At 52.5% G+C, this 21,542-nt stretch overlaps 1 protein-coding gene across 6 annotated transcripts in view; it reads right to left on the bottom strand.

Annotated features, from left to right (window-relative positions):
- The window catches only part of LOC116950729 (solute carrier family 12 member 1), a 135,807-nt gene that overhangs the window by 23,566 nt on the left and 90,699 nt on the right, over positions 1–21,542 (bottom strand). For all 6 annotated transcript variants that reach the window (XM_076072996.1, XM_032968742.2, XM_076072995.1 and 3 more), the window contains 5 exons: positions 13,112–13,269; positions 8,331–8,438; positions 7,772–7,895; positions 7,441–7,542; positions 2,764–2,919 (listed from right to left, as the gene is read on the bottom strand). In XM_076072996.1, the coding sequence (XP_075929111.1) occupies positions 2,764–2,919; positions 7,441–7,542; positions 7,772–7,895; positions 8,331–8,438; positions 13,112–13,269 (648 nt within the window). The remainder of the gene's footprint in view (positions 1–2,763; positions 2,920–7,440; positions 7,543–7,771; positions 7,896–8,330; positions 8,439–13,111; positions 13,270–21,542) is intronic.

Consider the following 21,542-nt stretch of genomic DNA (forward strand, 5'->3'; position numbering starts at 1 on the left):
TAACGGAGCTTTTGCTGTATTATAAAAGTGACAAAGGTATCCAACGGCTCTTCAGCCGCTGACCAGTGACTGACATCCAGCAGAGTTACGGCCATCAACCTTTGCGGCCGCCCCCCCCACCCTCCCTCTTCCAAAAGGTCAAGGGGCCGCGGAATAAAAGCCGTTTGCGAGGCGAGGCTAGCCTTGAGCCCAGTCCATTCGAGCGTCCAGCGGTTATTTGCCCGTTGGGATTTCCTGCGGACAAGGCGGAGCTAATTGTCGCCATGGCATCCGTGGACCGCTGGGAAAGCCCGCGGACAATGCGACGACGAAGGGCAGGGAGCGGGGGGGGGAGGACAAACGCATTTGCAACCACCGGGAGGAACAGCAAAGAAAAGGATCACGGCAGCAATAGCCGCACAAAGACAAAAGATTCCCCCCCCCCTCGCCCTAGAGCACCTACAAAGGCCGACAGAGACACGAGGGGGTGGCGTGGACAGCACCATGCTCGATCGCCTTCGTCTCTACAATCGCACCAGTTACTCGTTGGAGGCCAAGTTGACCTAGAGGAGGCCAAGGAACAGTTCGGGAATCGAACTGTGGGTAGTTGGGTTCGTAGCGCAGCTCACTAACTACTGCACCACCGCTCCCCGCGCACGTGCGCGCGCACACTGGCGCACACACGGGCGCGCGCACACGTGCTCACGTGCGATCGCATGATCGCACACGATTCTACGAAGAAATCCGCACTTCCCGTGAGTGGCTCTGGTCTGGGCAGGCTGCCGTGACAAACGCCATGAGCGGGCGAGGGGGGGGATGACGGCTGACGGCTAAGAGCGGTGACGGAGGAGCAGCCGAGGAACGGAGCGAGTCCGAGATGACGTCCATCAGCTGTGGACTGCAATTCATCATCATCATGTTTGATGATGATGAATAGCGAGTGAATAGTGGAGCTAGCACCACTCCCAGACGCTTTCGACCCCCCCCCATGCCCCAGAGGCCCAGCACAAAGCCAAGACTCGCCCCTGGCCTGCCTTCTCCTCTTTCATTTCACTCTTTCCCCCTCCACGCTCTCATCTCTTTCTCTCATCTCCAAACTTTCTCTGCTCCAGCAACCAAGGCCTCCCATGATGACCTTCACAATCCGCCTCCACGAAATGAGAGGTCACTCTTCTCTGCTGCTGCCCCCACTGTCTGGAACATCTTCCCCCTGGCCGCCCACACTGCCAATCTCTACCCCCGTTCAAGGCCCCGCCATTCCCCCCTGTCCCCCTCTGCCCAAGACCATCGTCCATCAACACAAATCGTCTGGGTTCATTCTTTATTCTGATTATTATTATTCGTTGCGTCTGTTCTCGGAACCAAAAAAAAAATCCCAGCCCTTGGGGAGCGAAACGTCGGGCATGTTGCCGAGCGACGCGCGGTACAACCCGGAATCGAGTCGTCAGGGAGCAGCAGCAGCAGCAGCAGCAGGAGCCGCAACAGCAGCAGCCCCTCTTGCGTCAACCGCGGTGACGCCACGCGCCCAACACATCACCCGGCCTGCACCCAACACATCACCCGGCCTGCACCCATGCTCGCCGCTACAGTCAGCACCGCCCCGACGGGACGCCGGGGGCACGGGCAGCGGCGGTGTTCGCTCGCCTGGTACGGGGGTGCGCGGGCGGTGTCCTCACAGTGGACATTCACGGGAAATGGCTCGTGTTTATTTAAACAGGGCACAATCAGCTGCCGCTATTGTAAATGTCAAGGGTCGGGGATCAGGGGTCGGATTTCACGCGCTACTCCTGTCTGTGGTGAGAAACTGCTTTGCTGCGGAGATAAACGACAAACGAGAGAGGCGATAGGTGAGCATCGATCCAGCCCCCCCGCCCTCACGACCCCCTCCCCCCCCCCACGTTACGAAGCAATCAATTGTCGCGACTCAATTGAGGAATCGATTCTTATGTTTCAACGCTTGCGAGCGTTAACGCATTACCTCCGTCCACCTGGAACGTCTCTGCGAGAGCCACACGATGACTCTCGCAAAGATATGACGCAATATTAATTATTGCTTTAGTTTTAACGGTTCTGTTTCTTTTAGGGACTTGTGAAGGGGTCATTGTGACAAATTATCTTTGTGGCCATTACTGAACAAGAACAACAAAGGAATGGAAGGAAAAAAATGGGGGGGGGGGGATGGCGGAGGCATTTGCCCAGCGGTGGAAAGTGATACAGGCGCCGTGGTGGCGAGATGTTAACTCCCTCGCCTGGTACGCAGCAAATCATGGGATTGATACAGACCCTGAAGGCTGTTGTGGATTTGTAGTTTGCACGTTTTTCCCGTGATCAAGTGGAATTTTATCCGGCCCTCCAGTTTTTCCCTCCACATTTAGAAACAATCGTTTAGAGAATTTGGCTGATATACATTTCCATCTGATAAGCCGCTTTGTTGAGCTCTCATTTGTGGTCAGGTCACTTCTGAAAAACAACTATAACAGCTCTGTGGACCTTGCCAGGCAAAAGAACAACTACAACAACAAGACGATCTTTTACATAATCATCTCTTCATAACTTTGGTCAAAACAAAAGCTATCACGCAAACGTCGGTGGACCACTGCTGGAGCACCAATGGGCGGAACCCCAACTGGAGCAGCCTCGCAATTTCTGACAAAACGGACACGGTGGCCCGGGGAGGCGGCAAACACAACCAGGGGGGGGGAGGGGATTCTCGAATCCATCTGTGCGAGCATTTCTGTGGAGGGGGGGGGGGGGGGAGAGGGCGCAGGGGTTCGCCTTTCCCACCGGGTTTCTGGTAGGTGACGTAGATGTAGAGGCTGAAAATGATGACGTAGGTGACGAGGGCGGCCCACCAGTTGATGACGAACATCACGCCGCAGCAGAGCGCCGCACCGAACAGCGACACCCACATGTTGTAGTACTTGAACGCCGGGCGCCAGCCTGCAAGCGCACGCGGGCGGGCAGGCACACGGGCATTGGGACGGGTGCCACACAGGACCATTACGGGCAATGGACCTTCATCATAGCAAACAGAACGTGCTATGAAGAACGGGCCATTGTCCGAAACATTGGCCGTCGTGTATTTTTTTTTTCTCTTTTCGAGCCACGCAGCGTTACTGACGACTGTGCAGAGCGTTTCGCGAACCTTAGGAGGCGGGGTGCACGCCGATTCGTATGAAACGCTTCGTTTGGGCACATTGGCAAGTTTTCTTGTTGCGCAATCAGCACGAGCATCGAGACCGCAGCGTTTTACGAAAAACCCGGTAAACAATCAAACAACAAAAACTCTCTCGCGTTTCACCGACGTGTTTACGGGACGCGCCGGTGACCTTGCTCGGCGCGAGTATCGCGTTGCGGAGCGCAGAGCGGCACCGATGGTCCCGGCACACGAACGCGAATCGGTCCGCCAAGCGCGACAAGAGCTGGCAAGGGACCCCCCCCCACCCCCACCCCCCCCCCCCTCTCGTCAACACCCCCTTGACCGATTACAAAAGCGTACATCCAAGACAATGGGCACCCTTTATCAGACCCGATGGAAAAGTTTAAAAATGTGCCCTCTCTCGTCGAACGCGGCGAGCTAAAATTAGCCGAGGATAAATCTCCGCCAGCGTAAAATGCTTTAAACGCAACTTTGCTGAGCAAAAGCCAAATCGTGCAACTTGCAGGCAACCAAGAATACAGCTGATCAGCCACGTTTAGGATCGATGGTCGGTTTGCGTAAAATATCTTCAGTGATTATTTTGTGCACCCGACCACTGACTGGCCGATTGATTCGCAGGTTAGCGTAGATTAGTGCAGCTATCGCACCAGATCACCTCGTGGCCGTCCTGATGATGTCACGGTACCCTGCTTAAGGACCCGGGTTGGATGGGGAAGCTCGTTCACACGACAGCTGATGATGCTGGATGTTAAAAACTAGACAATAAATGTATTTATTTTATTTTACCAGGTAAGGCCTATAGCTCTTTCAGAAGCGACCTGGCCACAAATGAGAGCTCAACGAAGTCGCTTATCTCGTGGACATTTATAGCAGCTAATTAACGCAAATTGAGTTTAAATGCGGAGGGATAATCCAGGGGACCCGGAGAAAAATCCATGTGAACTCCAAATATACAGGTGTTAGGGTCGATATTTAACCCACGACCTGTTGTATACCAGGCAAGGTAGTTAACATCTCACCACCACGGCGCCCGCAGATGTAACCTCCAGCAAAACATTGTTAGTAACAAATTGTAAAAATGTTTACCTTAAATAATTCATCCAATTTGCTGAAAAACCAAATCAAGTGGCATATTTGCCCATCACGTGACAGCTTAATTAGATTGGCTCTGTCATCATGTGGTGGAGGGCTGTAGTAATACAAAAATTAAAATAACATTACACCTAAACGATGCCAACCCAAAATAAACGAATTGTGGATCAGAATATCGGTCGTGAGATAGATAGGCCATCGATCCTAAACTTTGGCACTAAAAGTATCTTCGGTGAAATTTCCCCCTTGGTTGGCACTGTAATTCATTGCCGCTTCGTTCAAACAGATTTACATTGGCAACTAAATGTCACTGAAGGAATTTTACCCACCTGGCTGCTGCAGTATTCAAGCAATAAAACCACCTGGTGGCCCTTGCACAATAAATCAGCCCTCTGTGATCAACTGGATGCTCGGCTCGCAGAGAGTCCGAGTGCCACTGCTGCCGAATGCCGTTTCAGCCTTACTTGGTGTTGTTTCACCGTTCGTTTGGTTCTGCTAATGCACACGTACGGACCCCCTTTGCCAAATCCACTGCTATGATGAGGTGCCACGGTGGCGAGATGTTAACTACCTCGCCTGGTATACAGGAGGTGGTGGGTTAAATCCCGACCCTGACACCTGCTGCTCTATATTTGGAGCGTGTTCTCCTATGGTCGCGTTAATTTTTCTCCGGGTCCTCCGGTTTTTCCGTCCATATTTAGAATCAACGTGCGTTTCGAGTATTTGGCTGCAATAAATTTCCACGTGATAAGCCACTTCGTTGAGCGATCATTCGTGATAACCAGGTCACTTCTGAAAAAGAGCTATATATATAGCTCAGTGGCCCTTACCTGGTAGTTTAATGTATCAGTTTAGTTTATGTGGATTGGTGATGGGCAAGGAGCGGACGCGCGAACGTACAAGTACAGCGCAACGTTGGATTTTTTTTGCTGCGCTGCCCCTGGTTGCGACGAAGCCCTGGGGCCTACGGCGCCGTTCACCACCACGGTCGCCCATCCCAGCAGCTGCCAGACACAAGGCTGCCTTGGCATTGAGACTATTTAGATGGTTTTGGTGCTATAAATGTCCAAATGATGGACCACTTTGTGGGCTTTGCCTGGTAGGATGGGGATGCTTTAGTTTCATTTGTATGTGTTTGGGTGATTTGTTTAAACGTTCTTGTACTTTGCACTGCTATCGTGTTTTTGTATTGTTCGTTGCAACGTTCTTACCCGACCCTACTAAACATCTGTGAAAAAGTGTTTCATAGCTCATCGGATTCCTCCAGTCGAATTAAAGATTCCGATTCTGAAGACATCGGGCATGTTTCGGGTGATCTGGTTTGAGACTAATGTTGTGTTAGTAGTATGTGTGTGTGTGTGTGTTCTGCTTCAGGAGATAATTTACATTTAAATTCCATTGATATGCAATTAACTCTCCACTTTACTTGTCTCTGTAACCTCACCCGATGTTTACTGGGCATATGCCCATTGAAAGGGACGTTTTGTCTTAATGGGTTTCCACTCCCCTGGTTGAAAATAAAGGATCTGTTCACGTACAGGCCTCATTGCTTATTCAGTTTTGCAAGCAGAGTTTGGCTTATGCAAGATCTGAATTTTTTAAGACGACTTTGAGATGAACTGCAGACCGCACACCACTCAAATTTTACATTTCAATCGGGGATAAAAAACGCTGACGGCAATTTAAAAAAAACTTTTTTAAAAAAATGTGTTAAAAAAATCTTACGGAAGACTACAACAAAGAAATATATTCGACAAAAATATAAATTATTAATTACACACCTTCAAACCAAAAAGTCACAGGCTTCATAGAAGCAGAAAGCCACGATAAAATATTAACGTCAACACGCCTTTCCATTTTCTCCCCGCCGTCGCGATGTTTTATTTTGTCCGCCCCCTACAAGCCGTGGTTCCCTTCGCCGTTGACTTTAAACAAACGGGTGCGTCAATTCCGCCGTGAAGGGCTTCCCCCCACCGCTTGCGCGCTGCGTTGCAAAGGCGCAAGAGCACAGGGCTCGGCCGACGATCACGTCGAGCGTGGAAACCGTCTCGGCGCGACTGATGCGGGCGATTGGAGCGACCGAGGCATCTGCCCGCCCCCCCCGCACGCCTGTGCATCACAACCGCAAAAAGGCACCAAAGTCGCCGAAGGTTGGTTACGGTGGCGTGTCCTAGAAATCATGCGGGCGGATTTACCCATTAACATTGAATGGAAAATTTTCAACCTGCACTCCCCACAAGCCCAAAATATGAGCCACCGTATTTGGCTCGTGAATTCTACAATTTTTGCGTGCTATGGCGGCAATACGTTCAGGAGCTGAAAGGCCAATGTCGAGGGTTGCTAGCCACAGGACAAAATTCGTGTGGTTTTGCTATTCATCCTCCTCTGTTGAAGCAGCACGGACTACGGTGGGGTTTACTATATGGTCCATAGGTGTGGGTTGGATGGCCACAATCGCACTGCTGCGGCTTTTCCATTCATGAAGGAGATGTGCGCATCGGCCTGTTGACATTCTGATGCGGTCGACGGTTACACCGGTGTCATGTTAATGACGGGCCAAGTTACCTCTTGCATTTCATCTCTTTACGTTGCTTCATACCTTCAGAGTACAACGTGCGGTAACGTTAACTGCCGAGCACTCGAAAATAACACGACAGGCTGCAAACTGGCTTCGGGAAAACGATCTGGGTTCTGTTAAGTAAAGAGGATCCAGCTGGGCCCCAACCATAAATTGGCCCAGTATTTTAAGAACATGCCGCAGTCCCTCCAGCCAAGGGCGTCAACAGCACAGCGACATCGACCCTGGCCAACGGGGAAAAGATCCCCAAAGCAGCCTACATAGGCTGTTGGGACAAGCGCTATTTGAGAGAACTTATGAAGGCCGGCCACGGGACACGAGGAGGTGGGTGGCCGCCTTTATTTCCCCAGTGCTGATGTTTTATGCACTGTACCAGGTACTCATCTGTAAGGCTGAGTTGACTTAAGGGAGGCTTACGACCGGTTCAAATATTCGCCACCATTATTTGGTCATGAGCGTGAATCGAACTCGGGTCACCGGGTTTGGTGTGCAGCGCACTAACCAATTGCATTACCTCTCCCCTTAGACACATCGTTGTCTTTGTACCATTAACACACACGCACACCCGAGCAATCTCCTCCGCCACTGCAGGGATGCCCCTTTACGAGTGGTGAACGATCGAACGTCGCACCTGGGGACTTGGCGAGAGAGGCGTGGAAGCAGGAGAAGTTGATGAGCGCGTACGAGGCCAGGAAGAAGTTGGAGATGATCGGGGCGATCACGTTGAGTTCGGCTGCACGCGGGGAGTCGCGGGGGAGACGAAGGCCAGAACACGTGGATCAGGATCAGCAAACGGGCAAGCGGAGGCTCGGTCCTTGGCACAGGCCCCGCAGAATGACAAGACGGAACAACACAAGCAGCTGTCGGCTCAAGTCCGCGCGGCGGCCTGCGTGGTAGGAGGGGCTGGCGAGGCGACCCTGCTCCCCACCGCGGCCGCCACAGAGGCCGCCACTATGCCTCACCGATGAGAATGAAGGCGATGGCGATGATGAAGGTGAGGATGTAGCCGCGGATCGGCTCGTTGTTCTTGCCGTAGCCCACGGCGAACATCTGCATCTTTGGGTAAATGTTGTCCTTGCACAGCGCCTGCGGGAGGGGGGGGGGCAGTGGAAAAGATAAATTAAAATAACTGCTTCCAGAACGCGTACGTCGAGCCTGGTTACTATGGGTGGCCACCGACACCCTCTACACCCTCCACACAAGCAGCAGCGTGCAGAGGGCCACCGTGAGGCTTTGCTAAGCTCACACCGAAGCCATCACTTATGCACGTGGATGGAATCTTATCGCTCCATCTCCCAAGCGATCAACCTCTCCGGTGCGTTCTCCTACTTTTGGCTGCCATTCTGTCATCAGTCTCATCCGTCGGCTACCCAACCCTTCTCACACCACAGGATGCATGCTCGCGTAGGCCCACTTCCCCTTTGCCGAGCGGTCACGGTTCCCGGTGTGCGGGAACGAGTCGGGGAGAGTGCCCGTGGCGTGGACTCGAGAGTGGCGGCTGCACGCGAGCGCCCGTCTCACCTGGAAGACCTTGGGGGCGCTGACGAGCGATGCGAGGGCGGATGACAGCGTGGCCGCGAAAATTCCGGCCGTGATGAGTGGCCCGAAGCCCGAAACCATCGTCATCAGCTGCCAGGGACCACACGCACAAAGACGCCGGCGCCCGTAAGCCACCCTCACCGGCCAGCGAGCTTGCGTCTCAACATGTCGAATGCTTAGATCATCATCATAGTTGTCATCAGCTATAAGATATTGTTGTGAATGTAGATGCCCCGAGTGGCTGGAGGTCGGGGGGGGGATGGTCATGTAAATCCTCATGACCTTGAGCATATAGGAATCGACAAACATCGTTTTTTTTAATCGCATAACAATAGCCGTGCAAGTGCTGAGCTCAAGAAATTTCAACAATTGAGAAACGATTACCCTGGGCCCACTACCCACTCATTAACACAACCACCAGCAGCAGCATCAGCAGCAACGATCACTCCACTGCCATCGCCACCCCCCACGGTCTTGTGATGGAACGATCCTTCCAGTTCCTCTGCACCGGAGTCGACATTATCGCTCCTCCTCCTTCGCTCTTAGCGACCGTGCCGTCACCGATCCTGGTCACTATCCCAGATAGCGGCTGCGTCCTGCCGGAGCCCATTTGCACGCCGTCTCTAACTTGCGCATTTTCTCCGATACAAGCATTCCTCTTCCTGTCTACCAGTGCAATTCCAAGCTACGTGGCTCTTTTGCAGTAGCGACCTGGCCACAAATGATAGTTCAATGAAGTGGCTCACCATGTGGAAATTTATATCAGCCAAATACTCTGCACGCATGTTGATTTTTCCGGAGGACCCCGAAAAAAATCCACGCGACCACAGGGAGAACATGCAAACTCCAAATATAGAGCAGGCGTCAGGATCGGAAGTTAATCTCCTAGCCACCTGGTGTCCCCCTTTGTGAGTGTTGACTTTTCCAACAGTACGTTCTAGTCTATCCACAGTACGTAGCGGCAATAACAACATTTCCCCATTGCAAACCTCGTTCATGAGGCACAATGGATGGAGCCGCTTTTCAAACGCTGAAAATTAATTTTTACAAAAGTAACCTTGCTGTCGCTTGCGCCTCGCCCTTCACCACTGCGATCCCAGTCTAGCCACGATAACCGCTCTAGGTGTACGTGCGTGACGTGGAGTGTCCCCACGCGTACTCACGTTGACGAGGCAAGTTATGCATAGTCATGCGAGGCGCGCTCATTCACATTTCATATGCACAGCCACACACGAGGGCAAGGACTCGGGCGTCGCAGAGCGGACTCGGAGTAAATGGATTCACCCGAGCTCAACCTCCGCAGATCTAACAGGTAGACTCGATGTGCATTCCTGTTACACGCGACTTCAAAACAACGTCGTCATTTCTCACGAGCAGACTCGCTGTGGCATCGCCGGCCGCGCGGGCGTTAACTGGACGGTCTGCACGGGTGGCGGCGTCAGATTTCGCGGCCGACCTAACAAAGCCCAGTTCTTTACAAAACGGAAACGGTGAAAGGCGAGAGAGGACCGCGCGGCACCTCGCCGCAACAGACACCGGCGAGCGCCGAGGGCTCGAGCGTGGTGGGAGCGTTAATTGGCTCCCCGTCATCGTCGGTCCCCGTTCTTCGATCTCCGGTGTCAATTGCTTTGCGCGGCGGGGACGCAGCGCGGGCCTAATTATTTCTCGCGGACGTGAGATGATTTTCTTTTTTTTTTGGCCTCCGCCAAAAAAGGTCACGCGCGAAAGGTCGCCCCCGCAAGCCGGCCGCCAGTGCCTTGCGCTTTTAACATCACGACGCCTTAAGACTCGTCCGCACAGAATGCTTTTCATGTCCGTGAAGCGCAATTAAGTATTACCGCGCAGCAAAAAAAGAAACTTGAACCATCGAGCCAAAAAACAAAAAATTACACTTGGCACCTGCGCAAAGGAGATTTACTCCGTTCCCGTGTGATTTCCTCCGAGATTCCAGACTCGGCGGCAGCCCTGCTTCGCATGCCGCGCCACGCGGCAACGGCGGGGAGTTGGCGACCGCGCCCGTGACGGGTTCCATTCCCGAACCCTTCCCAATCAAACGCTGCCGGGCGTCGCTCATCGATCGGCCTGTACGCCGGAGAGCAGTGGACGAATAGAATCGTTCGCAAAGGGGGGGTGGGGGAGCAGCAAACTCTCACCCGGTCACTTTCATTTTGCGTCGCCTTAAGAGTTTAGAGAAAAACGAGAGCAGCAACAGCCATTTTCACCACCAAGCGCCAGTGATGTCGCCACCAAGTGGTTCGTGCCAGGCTAGGTGCACTTTGGTTCGCCACGTGACGTGACGAAGGCTCGCAAGAGCGAGAGGGGGGATCATGGGACAGACTCAGGGTGTTCAGGGTTGACTCGCTGAGATGGCTGGCAGATGCTCCCACCTGTGCTTCCCCCCACCTGCGCCACAGTCAACGCGAACAACTTCCCTTGCAAGGGCTCAGAAAGCAGGCTGGCAAAAAAAAAACACCCAGCAGCACACCGGCCCTTGTTGCACTGAAAAGGACGGATCTGTATTTGGCAGCATGAAATCTGTGACACGTGCCAGGCGTGTGAGCCACGTGTGTTTGTGTGTGTGGGAAGCGCATCAACTTTATTTTAGCTCTGTAATGCTGCTCTCAAAACACTCCCTCGTTGGCTCACTTTAAAAAATATATTATTGTAACCACTAAGCTTGGAAACCTAGAAAAGTCTCAAGACTGTTTTTAAGGAGGCTCCTGCCAAGTTGCATCCAGAGCGGGCGACGTTGCTGCCGAGTGTTTATCCCAATCGAGTGACGTGCAGGGACAATTTCAGCGTTGGGATGCTTGTTCAACACCGGTTACATTATATTATTTTGTAGCCGTGGGAGGAAGCCCACGCAGAACAGCGGCGGGTGGGGGGGGCCTAAACACACACCAAATTCCACGGAAAAAGGCAACCGAGTTAGGACAAGAACCCAGGCCCTTCTTTCTGCGAGGCACAAGCGTCATCCTCACCGGTGTCACCAACTCGCCGGCTCGACAGCCTGAAAGCAGAGCCACCGTTAAATGGTGAGGCCCTTGCGAGACGAAACGTGTGGTGGGAAGTTGGGGGGACGACGACTCCTCCCCCACACGAGCACGGGGTTTGCGAGTCGCGACCTGCGCGCGCACGCCCCCGCGCACCCGGCGGCCCGCGGGACCGGCGGGAACCTACAGGCCTCCTGAGCGCAGCATCGCGTCGGACCTTTCACAAGCGGCACGGCTAGCGTCAACAAAAGCTACGTAGCGGCATTGCCCGACGGTGCGCCGACGGTCGAATGTCATCGGCCGTTGTCTACAAACCGCTGGATGAACGCCTCCCATCCCCCGCCTCCGCCCCATGGCGTCCACATCCCTCGCGGGGCACCACCGCTGCTACCGCCAGTCGTCACTTATGCACGTGGACGGATCTCATCGCTCCATCTCTGCGGCGGTCGTCCTATTGGGCGAGTTTTCCCCCATTTTGGCTGCCAGCCCGTCACCGGCCTCATCCTTTGGCCATCTCATCCCCTCTAGCCATGACGTGCCCTGCCCAAGCCTCAATACGAAGTTTTCTAATCCACGTGTTCCTGTAATCATACAGCGGTGGTCATAATAAAAGAATAGGAGTATTGTTTGTGCTGACGCACGAGTCAGAAAGCCGGCGTTTAACACAGCCAACTGAAAAGATGACAACGGGCCTTTAATGACGGACGTTATAAAATTCCATGAAACGGGGATGAAGGGTGAAAAACTTGTAGGCTTCGAAAAGTAGATAGATAGGTGGCAATAAATTGTTGGAAGATGTAAATCAGGGATTGAAGGGTGCGATGGGCGGGCCACATGTGCAGGATGTATGGGGGAGGGCGGTCGCCGAGCCTGGCATTGGAGTGCCACTCAGAGGTTGGGAATCAAGGAGGGAAGGCAAAAAATAAATCTAAATCCAGACCACGGTGGCGATGAAAACGGTGGTCACTGAGGGTCAGGTGTCAACTTTTGGATCTGGCAGAAAGGAAGGGAAGAGATGGCGAGACGCAGAGAAATCAACGGCCAAACCTCTAGACCTTAACCTCGTTATATTGAGAACAAAGGTACAAAAAACAAAGTTATTCCAGCTTAAGAGCTGCGCTTTTCCAAATCCCTGCCCTTTGGGTTGGGATTTGGCATGCGGCAGCACGGGGCAACGCACGCGGGTGTGAAATTTGATTATTCAGCTTGCAGATTTTTTTAAAGAAATGGAAACTCACTAAACTCCAGCCAGTGGCTATGCTCACACTAAGGGGATTACCGACGACCACAGAGAGATTTTTGAAAAATGTTCAACGATCCCCGCTGCGAGGCGTACCAACACAACGATTAACGGTAACGACTGCGAGCGATTAACTCGCCCCAGCATCCCCTTCCCTTCCTCCTTTACCACAAATGACCCCGGCGCTTCAAGAACACGGCTGCGAGAGTGCGTGCGTGTACGCGTACGCAAAATGTGTACGTGCGTGCGTGGATGGGGAGCGGGATTGCGGCGGCCAGCGGCGCTGCGCCGTGAATCCGGCGACCCGAGTTCGATTCCCGCTCACGGCCGACGGCGGTTCTGTTACAGGGATACGCACTTTACCTACGCGTACATGGGTAAGTGCGTATGGGTGCAGCAGCACCGTGCGATTACCGCGGAGAGTAGCGCGGTGGGCAGGTCGCGGGCGACGCGTGGTAATCGCGGGACACCGCTGCGTTCGCCCTATGTACACACGCAGGGGCGTGCGTACGTGCCCGGGTGCGCCGCACCTGCACGTTGTCGATGAGGCCGTAATTGCACTCGTGCTCCCTGCAGAAGGAGAAGTCGTAGCCCAAGTCGCACGCCGCGCCCGAGCAGTTGGTGGCAGAGCCGCTCAGCGCCAGCGAGTCGTTGATGCGGCCCGTGGCGTGGCGCACCGCCACCGAGCCTGCGGGACGCGCCGCATGAGACGGGGACACGGGGCCGGGGAGGGGGGGGGGAGACATCGGATCGGGGATCGGATGGCGGAGGTTAGCGTCGTCGTTCGGGTGCCGTGACCCACGTTTGGTGGCGCTGGACCAACGCCCCCCCCGCCCCCCCCCCCAATATCGGAAATCGCTTTTTCGGTGCCCCTCGTCCTTCAGATTTAGAAGCTCAGAGAGAAGGGAAGTGGGCAAGCGATCTCAACATAGCGAGGTGGCGGGAATGTGGCCCGAAGCTTGAGCTCTCATAAGAGGAGAGAGGAGACACTCATGAGACAGATGTAGAGAATTGAGAGAGATAAAGACAAGAAACAGAGATGGAGTTAGACGAGAGAAGAGCTCCAGGCAACATAGGGATGAGAGATTAAATCGGCTATTCATGTTCATATTTCTGCGTAAATTAGAATTTAAATTCAACGCGACGTTTGAATCGCCTCTTTTTTTAATGAATCCAGGGCCCCCTCTGCTCACTGGGGCTCTACGCTTTTGCTTGGTTTCGCTGCAGCCCCGGCACCATCGCTGATAACCCGATTCCATCGCTAATGTTCCGCTGGGAGGCGTTTGCTTCCTTTCGGCAATAAATCAGAAAATGGAAACCGATGACTTCAATCAAAAGATAATCTCAGCAGTAATGGCTCCGTGAACTGGGGCCTCCTGGCAGCACCCAGCCAACGAGTGCGTTGCTGTTAAACACAACGGGGGAGCGGTAGTGCAGTGGCTAGCGCCCTGCGCTACGAACTCGGCAAACAGTTCGATTCCCGCTCGTGGCCAACACCAGCGGCTATTATCTGCACTGGTGCTGGGCCTCCTCTAGGTAGACTCAGCCTCAAATATGATGCGTAAACATCACCACTAGGGAGACAAATTTTGGTCGGGTGTGGTGCTGGCCACCCACCCCCTCGTGTGCCGTGCCGGCCTTCATTAAGTGCTCGCTAACAGCACTTGCCCCAACAGTTTGTTAAGGCTACACAGCAGCTGAATTTGTAAATGGCACTCTGGAGTGCAAGAGGTCTTCTTAAATTTCGATTTAAAGCTTTCGTGACTGCAAGGATTCATCTTCTTTGGTTCTTTCTGTAAAGTCACGTAGAATGAGAATAAAATAATAAATTGATAAAATAAAATAACACAATAAAATTCTCACGACGTTTCGGCCACAACACAAGCAGCCTTCATCAGGTGAAGGGACGAGACTGTCTGCTCCAGCGCTGTCCTCCAGACAGTCTCGTCCCCTTCACCTGATGAAGGCCGCTTGTGTTGTGGCCGAAACGTCGTGATAATTTTCTTGCGTTATTTTATTTTATCAATTTATTATTTTATTCTCATTCTACGTGACTTTACCGAAAGAACCAAAGAAGGTCTTCTTAAATTGATGCTGAAACAAAATAAAGTGGGGGAGGCAGGGGGGTAAAATAGCGCCGAAACAACCCATCTGCCGAAGGGCCGGACGACCCTTCGGCGGATCCTGCCTCGAAATTCGATTAACTTGAACATGCGGCAACGGCCCCCATCCATTCACCGGAGTGGCCCAGTGCGGCCGTTGGTCCGTCAGTGATGCTTCGCAGGGCGGCCTCGAAATTCGGAAAAAGTTTGCACAGCTGCGCCGGGTTATTGAAATTGCCAGGCCTCTTCGTAACGAACGCTGCGCGCGCCCCCTACCCAGGCCAGAGCCAAATGATCGAGGAGCGAGCGGGCGAGCGCAAGGTGCCGCTGCAAACCGCGAGGGTCGTTCTGCGGTCGCGACTCAAGCGAAATCCGCGACACGCTCGGACACGGCCTGTCGTCAAGGCAGGATCATCATTTATAGCCAGGGAAAACTTAATTCCCCTTCTGATTAATTTACGTGCTCTTTTGCAAGCCTGCGCACAACCAGAACGGGGAACGGGGGACGAGGGGGGGGGGGCAGGGCGAGCCGTGGCAGAAGCTCTTGAAAGCATGCAGGCGGGTGCACAACTGCACCGGAGAACAGTTGCCACCTTTCGTGGTAAACAAAAACCCGGGGAGGTATCATGTAAGGAAGACATGCTCACAGGGAGGCGGCAGACATACATATATAAATGTATCTTGAGTGGTGTAATGTTGTTACGATCATTATGCAACAGGCAAAAAAAGACACGGCGCTTTTAAATGGAAGATTTCCCCCCCCCCCCCCCCCCCGCAGATGCCGCCTCCTCAAATTACGAGGCCGATCCTGGGAAAAACAGGACAGGTGGCAACCCTATGGTCGGAGCCCACAGGTGGGAGAGGGGCCCAGGTGCGTGGCAACAAAGAGGGGTGGGGGAGCCCACCATTGACGAAGGCCGACACAGAGAATAAAAGCGCGAGATTTGAAACTAAACAATTTTTTATTTTACCAGGTAAGGCCCACCGAGCTGTATAGCTCGTTTTCAGAGGTGACCCGGCCACAAATGATAGCTCAACAAAGTGGCTTATCACGTGGAAATTTATAGCATCAGCGAAATACTCCAAATGCGTGTTTCTGAATGTGGAGGGTAAAACCGGGGTGAGCCCTCAATACTCTGGTATTGCGCTGTTTTTGAGTTGTACGCCTTTTGGCGTCTTCTGGTCCAACACAAGTGGAGACTAGGCTCTAAGAAAAGCCGTCTCGGGTGTGGATCAATCAAATTCAAGGACAGTGCATATTATTCTCAGAGTTGTCTCTTTTGTTTGCATTTTGACTGCTTGTGTTGTGGTTATTGCAAACATGATGCCGTGAATAAAGGTATCAGTTTTTGTGCCAGTTAAAAGGGTAAAACCTATTACTATAACGGGGAGAGAGACATGCAAATTCCAAATATGCAGGCCACAAGGGTCGGGATCGAAACCACGAACTCCTGCATACCAGGCAAGGTAGTTAATATCTCGCACCCATATTTGGAATAACCGCAAAGTCTCTTTCTCCACGCGTGAATTCCGTGCCCTCTCCACAGAATCAAGCTGGGTCCGACAGAGACGGGGAATATCAGCATCTGCGATGTTTACTCCCCCACGTAATAACAGCAGCGGGCAGGAGGAGCCCTACCGCGTATGACAGCGTGAAGAAAATTGTAAGCAAAAGTGAAAAAGCTTAAAAGGAGGCCAAACCCGATGGCCAGAAATCTGAAAACTGCCAAACAAGATTTGTTTGGGAAGCTGTGATGTTCAGCCTCCGAGGAAGACTTGGAAATTACATGAAAACAAATTAATTGCCACGTGAAACGCGACATCATCAATTCCTAACTCGGCCACAAAAACACCGTGAAACTGCGTCGGGTAAAATGTATGAACAACACTAATGACCTTTTTCCCAGTAACGGGAGCTCACAGACAAATACACTTTGTGTGCCCAACTTTAGAAGGGGGGGGGGAAGAAAAAAAACCTTTCAGGCCTCTTCCCCGCTAATGTGTTTACAAGCTCGTAAACGCTAAACCGGGCTCAAGTGCAGTCTCTCTGCCCAGTCGCTGCCAATAAGTGCATACACACAGAGCAATTTATTTATATATATTACTCCATTCGAGCACCGAGGATTAAAATTCCTGGTTTCATTGTCCTGTGACAAGCAGGCAAAACCTTATAGAAGAGTGTAGCAAAGTATGCCCCCTGCTGTGTAAAGATAAATATTCCGATTGAAGGTTTTTTTTCAGAAGGAAATCCCTGAAAAATGTCTTGCACGGTGCCTTTCTCAGACACGCGCGGAGGAAACGCTGCTCCCCGAGATATCCCAATGGGTTCATTGTCTCACGACGCAAATGTCGATAGCGCACCAGAAACAACGTCGGAAAATACCACAAACGACAATTCTTATGGTCTAATTTTTATGATCTTGTGTGTATTATTTCTCCGATTTTTTTTTTCTAGCATGGTCACGTATTTTTTGTATGCGATCACTTACATACATTTTTAATAAAAAATTCTTAACACGCGTACCAAATCGACGAGTCAGATCACGAGTGTAAAAATCCATTTCAATCGACCGATGTGCATCGCCGCATGCCCAGTTCCTAGCGAGCCATTCTTGATGCGCACATTGGTTCGCGCGCATTGGTTTGCGTGCGTACCAGCGCGCCGCAAAGTTGACACGTCCGACGCGCGTGAACTCCGGTTAAAAGGTAACGTTTATGAGCCATCTGCAGGCCGGCCAAGATACTCATCGCTTTTTACAAGCCGTGCTAGGGGGCAGGCAGTGGCATTTGAACCCACGACCGCAGCAAGCGCACATCCGCCCCGTGTTAGCTTTTTTTGTGAGATTCCTTTTTAATTATTATTTGAATCGACTTATAACGAGCGAACAGACAATGTCAAGCACCATAATGACTCTGATGACTGCCCAGCAAACGCCAGAGGGCCACACTGACAAGACAGAACGAACAAGTGACCAACTACGGAAGACTGAGATCATTTAGGAACACAAGATGGAGGAATACTTGAACATAATAATTTATTTCGTGTGTACTTTACAGCTTTACCGAGTTCACAGATTGGCCGACCTGACTATGAATGTTTGACTGAATGTTCGACTGCCTTAGTTGAACGCACAGCCGCACGCAAGCAAGCACACACATACGCATGCCTAACACGCACACATGCAGCAGGCCACGTTTTGGAAGTGCCGCGTAAAAGGCCCCTAAAACGTAGGGGGGAGGGGGGGGGCACAGCTGAGCGCTGGTGATCTGACAAGTTAACCGGTGAACACGTTTGCCGGCGTCGGCAAGGAACAGTTTCGATTGCCTCCAATAAACACTTGCGATCGCCGTTAGCACACAAACAGTAAAGATTAAAGTGTGCCGATTAACGAGGTGCCTTGTGTTTTTTGAGGGGGGGGTGGGTGGGGAGGAAAGTTGGGCGGGGGGGGGGGTGAAAGTCACGGCACACGACGACGGAGAAAATCCTCGATTTACCATGGGGGTGCGCGAGTCAGGTTGACCGGGTGTTATAAAAACAATTTTAATCAATTGTGGCGAGAGAGCCAAATTCCCCATCACGAAGGCAGGTTTGACATGGCCATAAAGCAGGTGCGCTCCTGTACGAGAACGGGCGACAAAAGCGGGAAACGTTGTGTGGTTTTTAACCCATCCAAAACGCCAGTGCAGAAACGGCTCTCGAACTGACGGCGCTCTAACGGACACTTCGCCGAAATCCACAAGATTCCTAATCCTCGTCATCACCATCAACCACCATCTATCTACCAGTGCACGAATGCCTGTCCGACGCCCATCACACGGCACCCCTCCCACGGTTTTGCGTGGGAGGGGTGGCGCACGATGCAACGATCCACCGACGGTAGCAGCTCCCGCACAACGGGCCCATTTTCGTCGCTCCATCTGCACGGCGAGACATCCTCTCTCGTGCCTGCCGTTCCGCTTGCCGTCTCGACCGCCGGCCAACGCCTAGTCTCGCGGCGTCGTCCTGCCAAGGATCAATTTACTTTTCCTAACAGGTGGCAGTCAACGCGACGTTCTCTATTCCACGCCCTCCTCTTTTTGCCTCTCGGTCTGCACCTCCGAGCGTGCAACCTCTCCATATGCTCCTTTAAGCACTCTTCCACTCTCGTTCCATTTTCTTCCGTCAACGCTCCCCGCCTGTTTCCAATCCTAATGTCGCAGCGGGACAGATGGATGCACTGGTTGAAAAAAACTTCTTTCAAAATTTTTATAAAGAAATAAAATCGGCTTGCTACACTTGCAGCACGTTGCTCGCTCGCTCACTCGCCAGCTCGAGGAGTGTGCTTGGGAAGAAGCGACGCCGCTTGCCAAGCGTGGGTCTTTCGCGGCGGCGCTGTCGAGCTTCGTAAACCCGCGTTTGGGTTGCACCGGCACGTCACTCGGCACGACGCGGTCCCAAATTCAGCTGCTGAAGAAGCTCCCAGGCGCACGCAGCAGCCAAACGTCAGCACCGGTGGCAACCCGAAAACAAATACGAGAGCGAGGCAACACCCCCCTCCCCCAACCCCACCATGCGTTTTTTTTAAGCGATCCCTTGCTTGCGAGCATGGCGATGCGTTTACCACCGCTGTTAGTCAATGCACAGGAAATAAACGAGATAATAAAACCTCAAACGTAAAATCCAGGCGTGACGTCAAACACCGCCCGCGTGAAAAAACGAACGCGCTGGGTGACGATAAACGGACGCCGCGCCCTCGCAATTCTTCTCTCGCGCGTCATTAACCTCCCCCCGCGAGGTCATGCCTGACCTTTATAAGGAACCGACACAAACACAACTCAGCTACTGGCAGAACAACAAACACACAACAACACCTCTCCCAGCCCAACATCGGTGCTGCCAACCAAACGAGCTCACCACTACCGCCCGACTCAACCAACGACCAGACTCACTCACTACTACTCGGTGAATTACTCGCCACCAGGAGGGCATGGAATTATGATGCTCCTCCTTGGTGATCATAGTTTTGTGGAGCGTTCCTAAACTGCCGTCACCCGAATGGGTGAATGATTGTGGCTGACCTATGTGCACACCTGCCCCTGCCATAGGAATGTGGAATTTATGCCAACAGATGAGATTGCCTGCCCATGCTCAACCGAGCAAGATATCTGACACGGACATCAGCTGGATAGGTGAGACAACAGCCTAACATTGACACAGCAGCCTAACATAACAGCTCCAACAGCCCAGAGACTATACCCTGAACACTATCCAACAGCTTGACGACACACCAGTGAAATGACTGCACTAACAATTCTAATGACCACATTGACAGCAGCCTAAATACTACACAGACGCACAACCGCCAATGGCTAGAATGCTCCCTTAACAATCTCGCCACGTACCCGACCCAGGCCTAAACAAACAACGCAGCCCAGAGACTTTAAATCATCTCGTCGCTGCGCCCACGCGGGCCGCGAGTGTGCCGCCACCATCCATTATCACCGTCCGCTGCCGGGGCTACGGCCTGGCAGGAACTTCGTCCTTTAAAAACAAAACCTCCCAGTGGCCCTTGACAACCGCTCCGGCATCAGGCTCTGGGCATTTTCAATAACTCGCGTGGGTGCCAGCCGCCCTGCCCGCTGGTCTCATTAAGCGGCCTTTCACCGACCCCCTCCCACCCCCTGCAAATCAGCGGTGGGAACGCGAGGTGGCCATTCTGAGGGATCAGCGGAGTGCTTCATCAGACTCGGTGGCGCAAGGGCAGTCAACGGGAGGACGGGTTTGTAACGAACCTTGCAAAAACGAACCTCGCTCTCGCGCCGTTGCCGGGAGACCTACCTGGTGAAGGTAAAGGCGTAGCTCACGTGGCATAGCGCCGTTGTTTTTAAAGACATTATACTAACCGCAAAGAACTGTAGCGACACGACCGCACTACATTAGCTGGCGTCAAACTGTGCCACACGCCCTGCCAAATGGCCTTGTGGGAGCCTCGGTACCGATAAAGTTATTTTATATTAGTTTTTTTTCCAGTTCCAATAACACCTTCATACATAGAGGGCCGCAGAGCTTTGGGAGTGATTATGGTGCTGGCTCACTGCCTCGCTGCTGCCCTTCCCACTCCTCTTGTGGTTCCTCGTGCGTTTGAGTCGCTCCCTCTCTCCGGGAAAGAGCGAGCGAGCAGTGTTACGGCGCCGCGTTAGAAGTTAAAATAATTGCTGCAGGACACTCAACAAGAGGAACTTGAGGCATATTATAAAGGAGATGGATACGGCGAAAGACAGTGTAAATCTCAGGAGATAAGAATGGTGAGAGTAGACTTCAAAGGACATGTTGGGAAAGGGTGGAGTAGATGGTTTAATTGGGTCGCATGGATGAGAACAAATGCCATATTATGGTTTGATCGGGAACATCATCAGCATCACAAGAAGCCGGAGAAAACCGCAAATTAAGTTACACAAGCAATTTGAGCAACCGAATGCCACCGGGGAGGAGCATCTAAAGTTGTTGAGTAAATATCACGGCCAGAGGTAAGGGCAAGGAAGGCCAAGATCACCGACGTCTTTGAGAAAGGAGGTGGCACACAGAGAGAGCGAGAAAGATTATCATAGAGGGAGCTGTGGCAAGCCCCCCCCCCACCATCACCCACACCCTCACCCCAATACAACTAAATATTTTTTTTATTTTACCTGGTAAGGCCCACTCAGATTTATAACTCTTTTTCAGCAGCGACCTGGCCACAAATGACAGCTCAACGAAGTGTCTTAGTCATCACGTGGAAATCTATAGCAGCCAAATACTGTAAAACGCGTGATGTTGATTCTAAACGTGGAGGGAAAAAACGGGAGGACCCGGAGAAAAATCCACACGACCACGGGGTGG

Source organism: Petromyzon marinus, chromosome 40 (assembly GCF_048934315.1).
Source record: "Petromyzon marinus isolate PM22_M1 ecotype Great Lakes invasive population chromosome 40, UKy_Petmar_22M1.pri1.0, whole genome shotgun sequence".
In the NCBI taxonomy this organism is placed as follows: domain Eukaryota; kingdom Metazoa; phylum Chordata; class Hyperoartia; order Petromyzontiformes; family Petromyzontidae; genus Petromyzon; species Petromyzon marinus.